The 13,912-nt window shown below is 42.6% G+C and overlaps 1 protein-coding gene across 4 annotated transcripts in view; it reads right to left on the minus strand.

Moving 5' to 3' along the window:
* LOC117524095 (anosmin-1) overlaps positions 1-13,912 on the minus strand; it is a 165,003-nt gene that overhangs the window by 70,090 nt on the left and 81,001 nt on the right. For all 4 annotated transcript variants that reach the window (XM_034185826.1, XM_034185824.1, XM_034185825.1 and 1 more), the window contains exons 5-6: positions 1,925-2,109; positions 1,517-1,646 (exon numbers count right to left, since the gene is read on the minus strand). In XM_034185826.1, coding sequence (XP_034041717.1) covers positions 1,517-1,646; positions 1,925-2,109 — 315 coding nt within the window. The remainder of the gene's footprint in view (positions 1-1,516; positions 1,647-1,924; positions 2,110-13,912) is intronic.

Raw genomic sequence — 13,912 nt, forward strand, 5'->3', positions numbered from 1 at the left:
TTTTCTGCTGCTACAGTATGTGGTTCTGCCTCCAGTGATGAACAAAAGGTGAGAAGACCAAAGTGCTGCATTACAGTAGCAAAAACCTGAAGAAGTTCGTGGTTTTTCATTAAATATGTACTGGACAGGAAGCACTGCCATTTTTGGTTTATTCAAATTTATCATGAAAAATTAATACAAAGAACTGTATCAGATTCCACCACATTGAATTGCACTGAATCAAACTGTTCCATAATAAAAAAGTATCATAGTTCATACATATCATTTTAAAAGGGAGAGATGGACATGGCTATAGTCCCCTTTTTTGCAGCTAAAAATCAGGCTATTAGTAAAAGAACCTGTATTGCAATGTTAAATAAGATCTGAAAATGAACCATTTTTATCTGTTAATTTTTTAAAACTTTCTTATTTTTGTTTTCATTTAATTCTTTCTAATCATAGTTAGAAACAAAGTTGTCACCAAATACTGTGAAATTTTGTTTGTTATTTTGGGTCAAAAACAGTAAAATGACCCAAACGTCATTTTTAAATTCTACCTGAATGACTCAGAGATTAAAAGGTACAAACTGCAGGTGAAACCATTCTGTTTATGAACTATTTTAAACTAGAAGCACTCAGAGAGTGCAAACCTCCGCCAAGGCCATGGGGTCACTGACGCCATAACATCTACACGCCGTGGAATCATTGAACCTAAAAAAGTCTAACAATGATGTTTGCTCAGTAGTAAAAAAAAGTTTCATCTGCTGTGACTGGATAGCATGTATCCTTAGCGCTTGGCATCACAGTTTATTGCAACTTGCACCTTTCCCAGAAGCTACTGTCATCTGAGCACTGATATTGATATTGCATGTGCTTATAGACAAAAACAAATAAGAGACAAAATTCAATTCATTATACAACTAAACTGCAAATACAAGTATATGAATTTTTTAACATTTATGAAACACTTCTCTAAACAAGGCCACAGGGTCACTGACCGTAAAGAGATTCCCTCCTTGGCACAGTGATCTATTTCTTTTTGTCTCTTTCTCTAAAACTGTATATAATAACCATTAGATTATTAATATATAAACAAAAATAAATTTAAGAAATATTACAATTTGAAAACAAATGCACCCGAATGTGATGACAGCTGCAACTGCTTAATGCTAACTTTTAACATTGAAAATGCCATAGACATGCTAACGCATTAGCATCGTGATCCGGATCACCACTAAAATTTAATCACTTGTTCCTCTTGTCATTTCCAACCACTCCACAAAATTTCATCAAAATCCGTTCAAAACTGTTTGAGTTATCCTGCTGACAAACAGACAAACAAACAAACAAACGCAACCGAAAACATAACCTCCTGACGGAACTAACCAACTGACGGAAATTCAGTTAAATTAAGTTTTAAAACTAGATTCCACCTGTTCTAAAATCTCCATGACAACAAATGGAGGTCAAGGGATGTTACACACAGCAAGACCACACACACACATACACACAAACATGCATACGAACGTGCACAGACCTCTGGAGGAGCGGAAGTGTTTGCTGGGCGCAGTGAAGCCGCGGGTCCCGTGCACGTTGACTGCAGCTACTCTGAACTGGTACCATCTGGTGGCTCTGATGTCGGCCAGTTGGACGCGCTCCTCTGCAGTCTGAGGGACAGATGGGGGAGAGAAAACCACAGGGGTCAGGGTTCATACAGGGTCACAGCCCCTTTTGAGTTCGCGGCCACATCAGTCATCCGTGTGTTTCTCTTGGCCAAACTTTCAAAGACACTGTGACTGTGAGGAATGTGTGATGGTGTGTCTGTCAGAACAGTGCTGCACTTTCACAGCTGCGTTGTGCTGCAACACGTGATGCCAATCCCAAACGTCACCGACACAATCTTTGATCATTCTGCATGTATACTGTGGCGGTTAAGGCGTCCCACCTGCACCACAGTCTGCCACTCGGTAGCATCATCCTCGCTGGGATGGATGCCATAGTTCCAACGGCGCTGGACCACATAGAGGACGGGCTCCACTGAGATGTTGAACTTGGAGGACCAGCGGATCTCCAGCTGACCTGACGGCTGCTCCACAAAGAGCAGCTCTTTCCTGGGCTTCAAGGGGACTCCTGAAAGGTCAAACAAGGGCAACTCTATTGTGATAATATGCAACATTTCCACAAATTAAAAAAATAAATGAATAAATGAAGAGCGGGAGAGAGCTGAGCTGGTGCCTTCAAAAAATGAGACATGACTTCACCACATAAATCTGAATTCATGCTGTGGGTCAACAGCATCTTCTTTCTACTGTGACAGACTGGGATATTTCCTGGACAGAAGGATGCATTTTAAGAGCTACACTTCTAAGTACTGACACACATCAATGGAATCTGGATATGTGGGATGCTGCATAAAATCCACAGGTGCACGTGTAAGACAGAAAAAAAAACAAGTGTATAGTCTGCACTAACTAACCCACGACACACACACACACACACACACACACACACACACACACACACACACACACACACACACACACACACACACACACACACACACCAAGTTTGGTGACAATCACGAAATTAGGAAAGAAGCTGTTATGCTCACAAAATATGTACATACACTCCAAACGACCTAGACTTTTATCCTTCTGACCCTAAAGATAACAGGCTTCTTGGGGTCAATATATTCAACACACATATCGCGTTTGGTGACAATCAGCCAGTTAAGAAAGAAGTTATTGCACCCACAAGATTTGCTCCAGTGACTTTGGACCCCAAAGCTAATCGTAATATTTTTAGGGTCATGATGTGTAATGCATGTACCACGTTTTGGGGATAGTTGGGGCAGTACAGCTGAAGGCATCTCAAGCACAAGTGAAACGTCACCTAACATAACTGAATGGCTCAGACTGGTTCAGCTATGTGGGGAAAAAAAAACAGTAGGATGCTTTCACAAATACAGTAATGTCATGAAAGACCACGCAAACTCCACACGGGACCAAGTCAGAAGCCAACCTGGGACCTTCTTGTAGTGAGACAACAGTGTGAACTACTAAGCCAGCCTATACAGTACTGTATCGTTTGTATTTCTATGATACATACATATATTTCCATGAGAGGATACGGTTGAAGGATGTGACAAAGACAAAAGGAGGACATACACAGTATTAGAGAACATTTTATAAAGGGGGATGCGCTTCTGAAATTATATAATTTTGATTATTTCATAATTATTTTTATATGTGTGTGTGTGTACAAGCTGAATAATCACGTAATGTGTTGTTTTACTCTTTTTGCCATTTCAAAGTTTGATCTGTCTATTTTATCTTACACGTTAGGTTTCAGATTCCTAATCAGTCTGATTTTCAATCGATCATAAGGTTCCGTGTAAATGCAGCTACACAAAATGACACAAATCAAACACACCTGTAAGAGCATTTATTTCTCCACGTGCCCAAAATGTCTGCACATCACTCTGTGCACTCCATTGGAATCGCTGCACCTCACATTCGTGCTGTTCAGAGTAGGTCAATGTGACCATGTGCAATAAATTAGAGATTTATTAAGTGCATCACTGAGCCGAATGTGCATCCAAGACCGACTGACTTAGAATTTATTGCTGTTGAGACGTACCAACCTGTTGATTGAGCGTCGGGCGCAGTGATAACGAGATGGAGATTGGAAAAGCAAGTTTCGAAGTACAAGAGAAGGCTGAATACGTCTCACGCTTCTCAATAAATTACCTTGCACTTCAGGTCATTATGGTGGACTGCTGTCAGTGCGATGCAGCCCGCCACTGCATTTACAAGCAACGCACGCTTAAGCCTACCGCGAGGCTCATCTGTAAACAACATAATCAAGAGGCTGTTTTGTATGCGGGGCATTTAATCCGCTTACAGTTTCTACACAGGGCATGTAACGGTGATTGATTGTCGCATTTAAAAATGCTGGAAGGTGGAGGAGGAGCCTTTGGCTCCATGCATATGGAGGCAATACTTTGTTTTGCCCCATAGATAACCGCTCTCTGCACACGAACAGCTGGGGGTTATTGTGTTGCGGTTTCACAGCTCTGAGGCGTAAAGTGCGCGCGCGAACATACGTGTCACGTTTCCTGCACAATAACAAACACTACCACCACAGAATCCCTCTGCCACCTCTGTTTTTGCTCATCTTCCCCACAAAGTCACACAAGCGCACCTCCGGAGCACAAACCATGCCGCACGCACGCACGCACACAACCTCTCTGTGTGGGACGGCAAACGGCGCGTGCTCGCTCTGAGCTTTCCAAAGATAACTACCGAGTCAGGTTCAGGTCCAAAAAATCATGCAGCATTAATTTTTCAATGGCGTGCACTCCAAAGTGTGATGTAACTCCTGATCCAGCGTGATCAATGTTCATTCAAGACTTATTGATGCCAACAATTTGACTCTGCGATTATAATTTTCAATACTCACGCACATACGCTCATAATGACTGGTGTAATTATGGAGCCCGAGGAGAACAGTGCAGTCTGCAAATGCTTTGGTAAGCAGTGGCTTACTGTAAATCCAGGATGGGTGACGGACTGATCAACTGACCGCTGGAATATACAGCGACTTCAACACTTTTTAAACTTAGTGTCACAATATGTACTGTTTTTTTAATGAGTAAACAGTTCATATGCATCACATGGTGTAGCAACATGACATCTTGGCAGAACTCCTTACCATAGGCGGGAGTAAGTCACTGCCAAGTCATTAATCTGCAAGTCCCAAGTCAGCTTGTAAACAATTGGTGGTCATTATGACTTGAGACTTGACTTAAGACTTGCTGATTCATGACTTCAGAGTGACTTGATGGCGACTTACTCCCACCTTTGTTCCTTACCCTACAGTCACATTAGCTACAAATGGCTCCGTAAGATGTCTTGTGAATCCTTTCAGAGGTGTTTTTAGATTTAGAAGTGTTCATTTCTTGCTAACATTTTGAAAATAAATGAAAAACATTACATTGTGAAGAAACAGTTGTTTTGGAGCATATTCCGCTATCTTGCATTATTTTGTTTGAGTGAACAACCAGCTGATGTCATGTCGTGTGACGTCAGCTGGTTGTGTGCGACATGACTGCGTCGGGTCACTCAACATTTGCATAAAATAGACTTCTGGTCTATTTTTGCCCCACCTAGCTGGCGGCAGAGCGACTGCATCTTGTCGCTGCAAAACCCCACTCTGAGAATGAATGACAGATTGTCTATACCTCTGTTGCTTGTAACTAATGTGACCGCAGAGTTACACCTTGGACAAATTAGCTACAGGAGACAGAGGCAAAGCGACCAGCTGCCATTCATTTTCAATCACAGTGGGTGTTTTACAATGACAAGAGAGAGTGGTCACTATGCTCCCAGCTTGGTGGAGCCAAAACAGATGAGACGTCTGTTTTATGCTAATGCTGAGCTATACACCATCGCAACAGCCAACCCGAGTGAAAGCAGTGGGAAGGCAGTGTAACATACGATGGTTAATTTCTAAAAAAAATTAATTAAAATCCAAGATGGTACGTGGTGACTGCCCCAAGTGGAGAAGTTTAAGTATCTCAGGGTCTTGTTCACAAGTGGGGGTAAATTGGAGTGCGAGATGGATTAGATGGATTGGGGTGACATCTAAAATATGGATGCTGTACCAGAACATCATAGTGAAGAAGGAGATGAGGTGGAAGGTGAGGCTCTCAATTAACCAGTCAATTTACACTCCTATCCTCACCTATAGTCATGAGCTTTGAGAAATGGCTGAAAGAATAAAATTGCAGATACAAGTGGCAGAAATGAGATTCCTTTGTTGGGTATCTAGACTTACACTCCTGGACAGGGTGAGAAGCTTGACTATTCGGGAGGGACTCAGAGTAGAGCCACTACTTCTTAACATCGAAAGGAGGATGGTGAGGATGCCCCCTGGTCGTTTCGCTAGAAAGGTCTTCCAGGCACGTCCGACCGGAGGAGGCCCCAGGGAAAACCTAGGACATACTGGAGAGATTATATTTCCCAGGTGACATGGGAACACACTGGTATCCCCTGAAAAGAGCTACAGAACTTGATCAAGGATAGGGAAGTGTGGACTGAGCTACTGCCACTGTGACCTGGACCTGGATAAGCGGTGGCGAAATATGCTCCCAGACAGCTGTATTTCCATATAAATCTTATATGCTTGGTTTATTTTTTTATTTCATAAAATCTAGTGAGAAATAAACATTTTAAATCTAAAAACCCTGTTTTTGTAACCAGAAAATACCTCTGAGGTGATCCACAGGATATCTTATCAAAATCTTCAAAACAAATGTATCGCTACAGGAGTGCCACAGAAAGACACATTTTACTGAAACAAATCAATCAAACTTTGGTTGTGTCATGCAGTCAAGCACGGAGGACAAGCTCTTAGTGACAGTGTTGGGTTTCCCCATGCTTTATAATCTATCATTTAACACTGGGCACAGTAATGGCAAGTAACCACGAGCAGGGCACGCCTGTGACCGCTCATCAAGCAACAAACGGCAACTGCTTGTCATCCTTATGTGTAGCTAATCAGACTGTAGGGTTAGAATTCGTGGATGAACATGGAAGCTGCATCAAAGCAACTCGGGTTTTCTGTGAAAAATCACTACCGTCCACAGGCAGACATGTGGAACATCACTACAACCCAAATGTAGCCCACTGATCTCTGTGTGCTTGATCAGGGGGGTGGTAAGGTTAGACCTTACTCGTGTGAAGCGCCTTGAGGCAGTATTGTTGTGATTAGGTGCTATATCAATAAAATAAATTGAATTGAAATTCTTCCTTGACCTGGTCTGGTCACTGGGGTCCTCAGTAAAGAAGCACTGGTGCGTTGGACTATGCTCAAGCCATACTGTCACAGCCAGTACTTCCTCACAACGCCTGTACTACACCTCATCTTAGTCTCTTTGAAGCCTTGCTCTCACTTTGATGGATATGGATCCAGAGCGCTCAGTCTGAAACACTAACAAACCAGCATGTGAAAATTACAATTATCTACCGTGCGGTGTGACAGCTTAAAGCAGCCGGCTCGTACCATGCAAAATGTGCAAGAACAACCATAGCAAAACTGTAGATGGTGTACCATGCCTGTAGTGGAACTTTAGTGCAACTGTCGTCTTTCCAGAAAAATTCTCGGTGAAGTTATATCATGTAAAACGGGTTCCACAAAAATGCAAGGAATTATCACAGTATGGCAAAAGTCACCACGGAGAGGAAACAAAACAACTGAACATTTTGAAAATTGAACCACAGTGAAAGTAAGATCAAAACACAATGACGGTTCAACGTGGACATGCACTAAGGTTTACCAAGTTTTCAGACAGTGAGCTTCTGGGATGCATATTAATGAAAGTGAGGATTAGTCTTAATTTAAAGCTCATAGATACTGTATTCATCCCCTTCAAGAAATTCAGGTACCATTGATATTTAAAGACAAAGTTTTAAAAATATATATCACTACTTTGAAAGAGGGGTCGCGTAAATAAATAATTCATTTTCTGACCCTTATCTGGGTCTGGGTTGCAATGGTAGCAAACCAAGCAGCTCAACCTGCGCCTCCGTATCCTCGGCCAACTTTTCCTGGGTTCCCAAGCCAGTTAGGTGATGCATTCCCTCTCGTGTGTCCTGGGTCTTTCCCAGGGCCCCCCCTGTCAGTTTGATGTGCCTGGTAGCCCTCCCTAGGAAGATGAACAGGGGGCATCCTTACCAGTTGCCCAAACCACCTCAGTTGTCTACTTTCAATGCAATGAAGCAGTGGTTCTACTCTGAGTGAGTCTACTCCGAGACTCTCACCCTGTCCATGAGTATCAGTCCAGGTACCTGATGGAGGACCCTTATATCTGCTATTTGTATTAACAACCTTTTTCTTATGGTCATTACCAAAAGTTCATGACCACAGATGAGGATAGGAGCAAAAATCGTCTGCTAAATCGAGATTCTCTCCTTCTGTCACACCTCTTATCTGTCAGGATCCGGCCCTTTAGGGCCATCTGTTATTAGTCTGTCTTATATCTTCGTCTGTATACTCTGCCTTCTGTGTTTTTATCCAAGTCTGGTCAGGTTCATGTTATTATTAGTCTTGTTTCTGCTATCCTTGCATTTTTGTCATTCATGTTCACTTAGTCACCCCAGTCTTAGTTTGATTCTGTTAATTTCATTTCTTGTATTATGCTTTGGTCACCGGTTCGGTTTTCTTTTGAGTATCTTGTTTTGTTAGCTTAGTCCGGTTTATCACGTTTTTGGTATTATGCTTTGGTCACAGGTATTGGTCATTATTATCACTTTACCGAGGCGTTGCTAGGCCGGTATCGTAGAATTACGTCGACGTTGCCTGGCTATACCCACCCGCTGTGCGTAAACAAATGATGTCATAGTGCGCAGCCCAAGAACTGTCCGCAGAGGAAAAGATAAAAAGGTGAGAAGTGTGTGTTGGTCCCAATATGGATATTCTGGATAATTTTCTCATGGATAGTACGACAATGAACAGCAGCCAATTACACAGCCAGCTTGATGAGGACGCACTGTCTAATTTGAAGAGCAGCGTGCGCCAGCCGACGCGACAAAAGTTAAAGTGAGCCAACTTTTTATGTATGCGTTACGTGTTGTGTATCTCAGTAAAGTGATAATAATGCAAATAACATGCTTTTGGAGGGCGGTATGCATTTTCAGAGGCCCGACGTTCATGGCCAGTCGCCCAAAATGACAGATATTCGCCTGAGTTAGACAAGGGCGAATATCTGTCATTTTGGGCGACTGGCCATGAACGTCGGGCCTCTGAAAATGCATACCACCCTCCAAAAGCATGTTACTGTATTATTATTTATCTTTAAGTGTCTCCTCTGATTATGTTCTGTTTGTTATTTATTATCAGTTACGTCCTTTTATTTACTGCCCTATCTTATAGTCACTGGCTGTTGTCATTCTGTTCATTATTTAGTTTTAGTTTATGCTGTCATCTCACCATTGTTCATTGCATTCACTTTTATATTTTGATCCGTCTCATTCCAGTTATAGTTTAAAGATAATTGATTTCTTTGTTTACTGCCATCTTCTTAGTTCTGTCAGGTCTGGTGTTTTAGCTCTGTTCATTGTTCTATGTTTCCTTCACGCCTGCCCAAATATGTTCCCACTCCATATCACTGCACCGCCTATTGTGTCTTTGTCTCACACTTTGTCTCTGTCGGTTTTGTATTTTCATTCACCCCTGTTCTTGCACTTGCTCACGTGTCTTTGTTTCTTTCATCACTTCACTCTGTCTTCCTGCCTTCATTCTCTTGCACTTACCTTTGTCTTCCCTGGTCACGCCCCCTTCCAGAACCTTCACCGACACCTGTGTCTTGTTGCACTAATTACATCACCAGTCATATAAGCTCTCACAGTCCTTTGCTCGATTGTTGAATGTTTTCACTTTCCAGCGCTCACGTCCTTGCCTTGTTTTGCCCTGTATTCAGCCTGCTGGTATTTGACCTCGCTTTGTCCGTGACCACGATTTTGTTTCTGCCTTTGATTGCCACCACGCTGTGTATTTTGACCTCAGCCTGTTTTCTTGACCAAGCCTCAGCCTCAACTCTGCCTGTACCTTTGCTTCGCTGCTGGACCTCCCGTGTACCGAATCCCAGCTTGGTAATTAAACCTTTTTCTTACACCAGCCTGCTTGTGAGAGTTTTGCATTTGTGTCCTGCTCGGTTTGTGCCACGCCTGATATTATCTTCACCATGATGGTCCAGCACAGGACCTCAGACACAGGCCTAATCAGTCTGTCGGTCACACGCTCTGTCTTACCCCCACTCATGAAGAAAAAGGTAAGTAAAATAAATAATTTGACACAAGTCATTTAATCATTGCCCAGTGTTTCTCTGGAGAGACCCAGTACCGCAGACATCCACTCACTGGTTAGGATCCAGGTCTTACATCCATGCAGTAAGACTGAAAGCACCAGGACTCTGGAACACAGACTGACAGCTGAGTCCAAGAAATCATTAAAAAAAATTGGATCTTGGTTTTGATACAGTACACCACAAGCCAAAACACTCCCCAGTCAGCTTCTCAAGAACTCCAACCAGGATTGATTCTACAAAGGTCAACAAATCTTTCCTTGGTGACAAATGCAAGCAAGTCATTTAGCACATTTTAGGGTTAAACTTTGTTTGAGGGTGCTTTCACCGTTTCCCAATTTGGTTCAGAGTTTGATTCATTACAGTTTGTTCTGAGAGCCTCTGAAAGCTGCCATGGACAACGACTGGGCCCAAACAGACAACTTTTAGTCCAACCCAAAGAGGGTGTCCAGATCAAATTTGCCACGATGCAGATATTTTTGTGGACGAGTTGTACTTCGAAACCAACTGCAGGAAGCTCCAGCAAAGCAGGCAGTCATCCCAAAACTAAATTTCATTGGCTCACCAGACAATTTGCTCTCTTCTTCTCCTTTCAATACAAACAAGGGAGTTTAGCCAAATTTGAACTAGTCTTACATATTGCACGTGGCAGTGTTAACTCTTGGTAGTAATACCATAATAATACCATTACAAGAGCAACAAAAACAAGTGAAATGAACCTATGTACACTACCCTCATCTAGTTCAGAGTGGAACATTCTTAGAATTTATGACAGGTTGATGTCAGAAAGGTCTGTTTGAAAACCAGGTAAACTGCAAGTACAGGGAGCTGCAACTGAAAGAAGTCTGTACATCCACTGCACATGATCAGAATGTGTCCTAATAACAGAAATTTATTGTGTTTCTAATTGCGAACCATAAGAAAATTCTGTTATGGGGACACATTCTGATCATATACAATTGATGTACGTACTTAAGTCGTGTCTCCATTTTCATTGCGGGTGAATATGACAGGAATGCAAAACAAAACCCAAATTAAAAAAATAAAATAAAATAAAAACATGGTCCAGACGTTTGTCCAAACTCTCAGGTGTGAAAACACTTTTCTGCTGGTTTCCCAGCATGCTTCTGTACAGTTCCTGAAAGGTGCATTCTGCAAGCACATACTGATGCTTGGGAGCAGTGAAATAATGTCACTATTTGCCAATTTGGAAAAGGACAGAGGTGATTTCTAACAAAAGAAATGATTGCTCAATAGCAAGTGCTCACTCTTAAACAGTCAGAGTTCCTGGAGGCCTATTGGTGCTTGCAGTTACCACCGGACACTAGTGTTGCCGTACTTGAGTCCAGTCTTGGTCTCAACTTGGTCTTGCCACCTCCAAAGACACGGCCTTGACTCACTCTTGACTCAAAATACCAAAGCTTGGTCTTGACTTTGGGATTTTGGAATGATCAAGACAGAGTCAACCCAAGACCAGACTTGAGTACACTATCAACAACTCCAACACCACCAGATATTGTGGCATGAATGGGATGAGAGCCTAGAACACCCTCTGGAATGCCAGTCCATCGCAGATGACTTCCCCAGCCAAAACTGGTACCCATTTACACCTGCGTGGACTGGAATGATGCCAATAAAGTGTCTTTTCCCAGGACACAGAGAGACAGGCTGAATGGGAATCAAACCCAGGTCTAAATATTGGTACCCCAACTCCTTACCCCACTGAGCTGCCTGCTCTGCCGCTTTCATAAGAAAGCATATTTATTCAGACTGACCTCTTGGGAAAAATGACATTAATTAAGAGCGAAAGAAGAACCTTGTGATTCAATGACGAAAAGCTCAGTGGGGTTTGTTGTCAGTAAAAGGGACGCGCACCAACCGCAGATGGAGACACGATCCTGAACACTGGCGCACATCTGAGAGTGATCTCAGTGGGGGAAACGCTCCATTTCGTCCTGCTTGTGTTTGCTAATGGCTTCCAGCATCATGGATCATCATCACAGAAACTACATGCACACTGCTGCACACACAGAAACAATTACGCTCTTCAAGCCATGAGCACCTAATTAGACCTTTAACACAGAGGACGAGGACAGGAATTCCATCCGGACTTCTCAGCGAGCTGCTAAATGTAATTCAGCGTAAACCTATGTCTGGAGGTGACCTGTCACAAACGCCAGTGTTTGGACAAACTCTGCGGGTAAAGCTGCTTGATTTGAAGGTCTCGCCACGAGGTGAATGGTTTTCATCGACTCGGTCACTGTGCTGACATTTCTCAAGGCTACGCCCGCTTTTCATCTTTGCCGATTAACGTGCCCTTCAACTCCGAAAACCGTGAAATCCGCCGTGAATTCCCTGCAGATTTTTACCAAATCAGATATAAATGCTTGCATATTCCTGAATGTGTTTCCTTCGCGGTACACAAACATGCGCGGGTGTGCGTGCATGCCGCGTGCAGGGGTGTTCAAAGCTCTGAGCTACAGTACATCACTGCGGCGCTTCAAAGCTCCAGTCAGACTCATCTTCGGCTTCGGCCTCTTGTCGGCTTTGTTATGGCCTCGGGCAGGTGATGATTGTGGGCTGATGTTGTGCAGAACGCAGCTCCAACTCTCCTCGGAGCACAAAGTCCTCTCACACGTCGGCTCAGCGCCGTCACAACAGCAGGTCACCTCTGGCGTTGTTCGGCTGGAGCAAAGATTTCTTGGTGCTTCAACACACCCATACAGCACGTCTGCGAAAGACTCAATAATATTGAGCGAAATTCGAGATGAAGAGCTCAGAAAAGAAAACGCCAAGACAGACAAGCAGGTTGAATCAAAAAAAAAAAAAAAAAAAAAAAAAAAGGAAATGAAGGTTAATCATGAAAGAGAAGCTGCAGAAAAATTCAAATCTGCAATGTGTGCAATTGAGATTTCAAGTTAATGACAGCAGAGGGGATTAAGGCGCTCAACAGCATTTGTAAAAATTATGCAAACTGTAGCCGTTAATCACATTAAAAATGAGATGTTTGTGTTGGATCTTTATCACAGATGAAGCACAGTTTCTTGAACAGGATCATTAGCAATGATGTGTACATGATTCAGCGCACGAATCCAGACAATCTGCTCCCTCTTTGAATCAGTATTAGCAATAATTAAACAGATGTGCGCAGCAAACAAAGACATTGTGTAACTTGTAACTTCATCAATTAGGACAAATTTACTCTGAAACTCCATTTTTGTTTTTTCATGGTTTTTGTCTACTGAATAACTCGTGGTTTTTCAAATTAAGTATTAAAGATTAGATTAGATTTTATTAATCCAGGAAAATTGAGGTTCCAGCAGCATTGTACAGCAGCACACAGGGTAAGAAGCACACAGAGTATCAAAAGTGAAAGTAAAAAAAAAAAAAAAAACAATTTGCAAATATAAATATAAATACCAGAAGTACTGCTCAATGGTTGTCCTTCTGGAAGGTTCTCCTCTCTCCATAGAGGAATGCTGGAGCTCTGACAGAGTGACCATCAGGTTCTTGGTCATCTCCCTGACTAAAGTCCTTCTCCCCACAATCACTCAGTTTAGATGGACGGCCAGCTCGAGGAACAGTCCTGATGGATGCAAACTTTTCCCATTTAAGCATGATGGAGGCCACTGGGCTCATTGGGACCTTCAAAGCAGCAGAAATGTTTCCTTACCTTTCTCCAGATTTATGCTTTGAGACAATCCTGTCTTGGAAGTCTACAGACAATTCCTTTGACTTCATGCTTGGTTTGTACTCTGACATGCACTGTCACCTGTGGGACCTTATATGTAGACAGGTGTGTTTCTAAATCATGTCCAATCAACTGAATTTACCTCAAGTAGACTCCAATTAAGCAGTAGAAGCATCTCAAGGATGATCAGTGGAAACAGGATGCACCTGAGCTCAATTTTGAGCTTCATGGCAAAGGCTGTGAATACTTACGTACATGTGACTTATTAGTTTTTGGGTTTTTTTTTTTGGGGAGGTGATGGTCTAGTGGTTAAAGCCCCGTTTACACATAGACGGTAAGAGCTCCCGGAAGAGTTTTTGGCCGTCTTAAGGATCACA

This window comes from Thalassophryne amazonica, chromosome 14 (genome assembly GCF_902500255.1).
Source record: "Thalassophryne amazonica chromosome 14, fThaAma1.1, whole genome shotgun sequence".
Lineage (NCBI taxonomy): Eukaryota > Metazoa > Chordata > Actinopteri > Batrachoidiformes > Batrachoididae > Thalassophryne > Thalassophryne amazonica.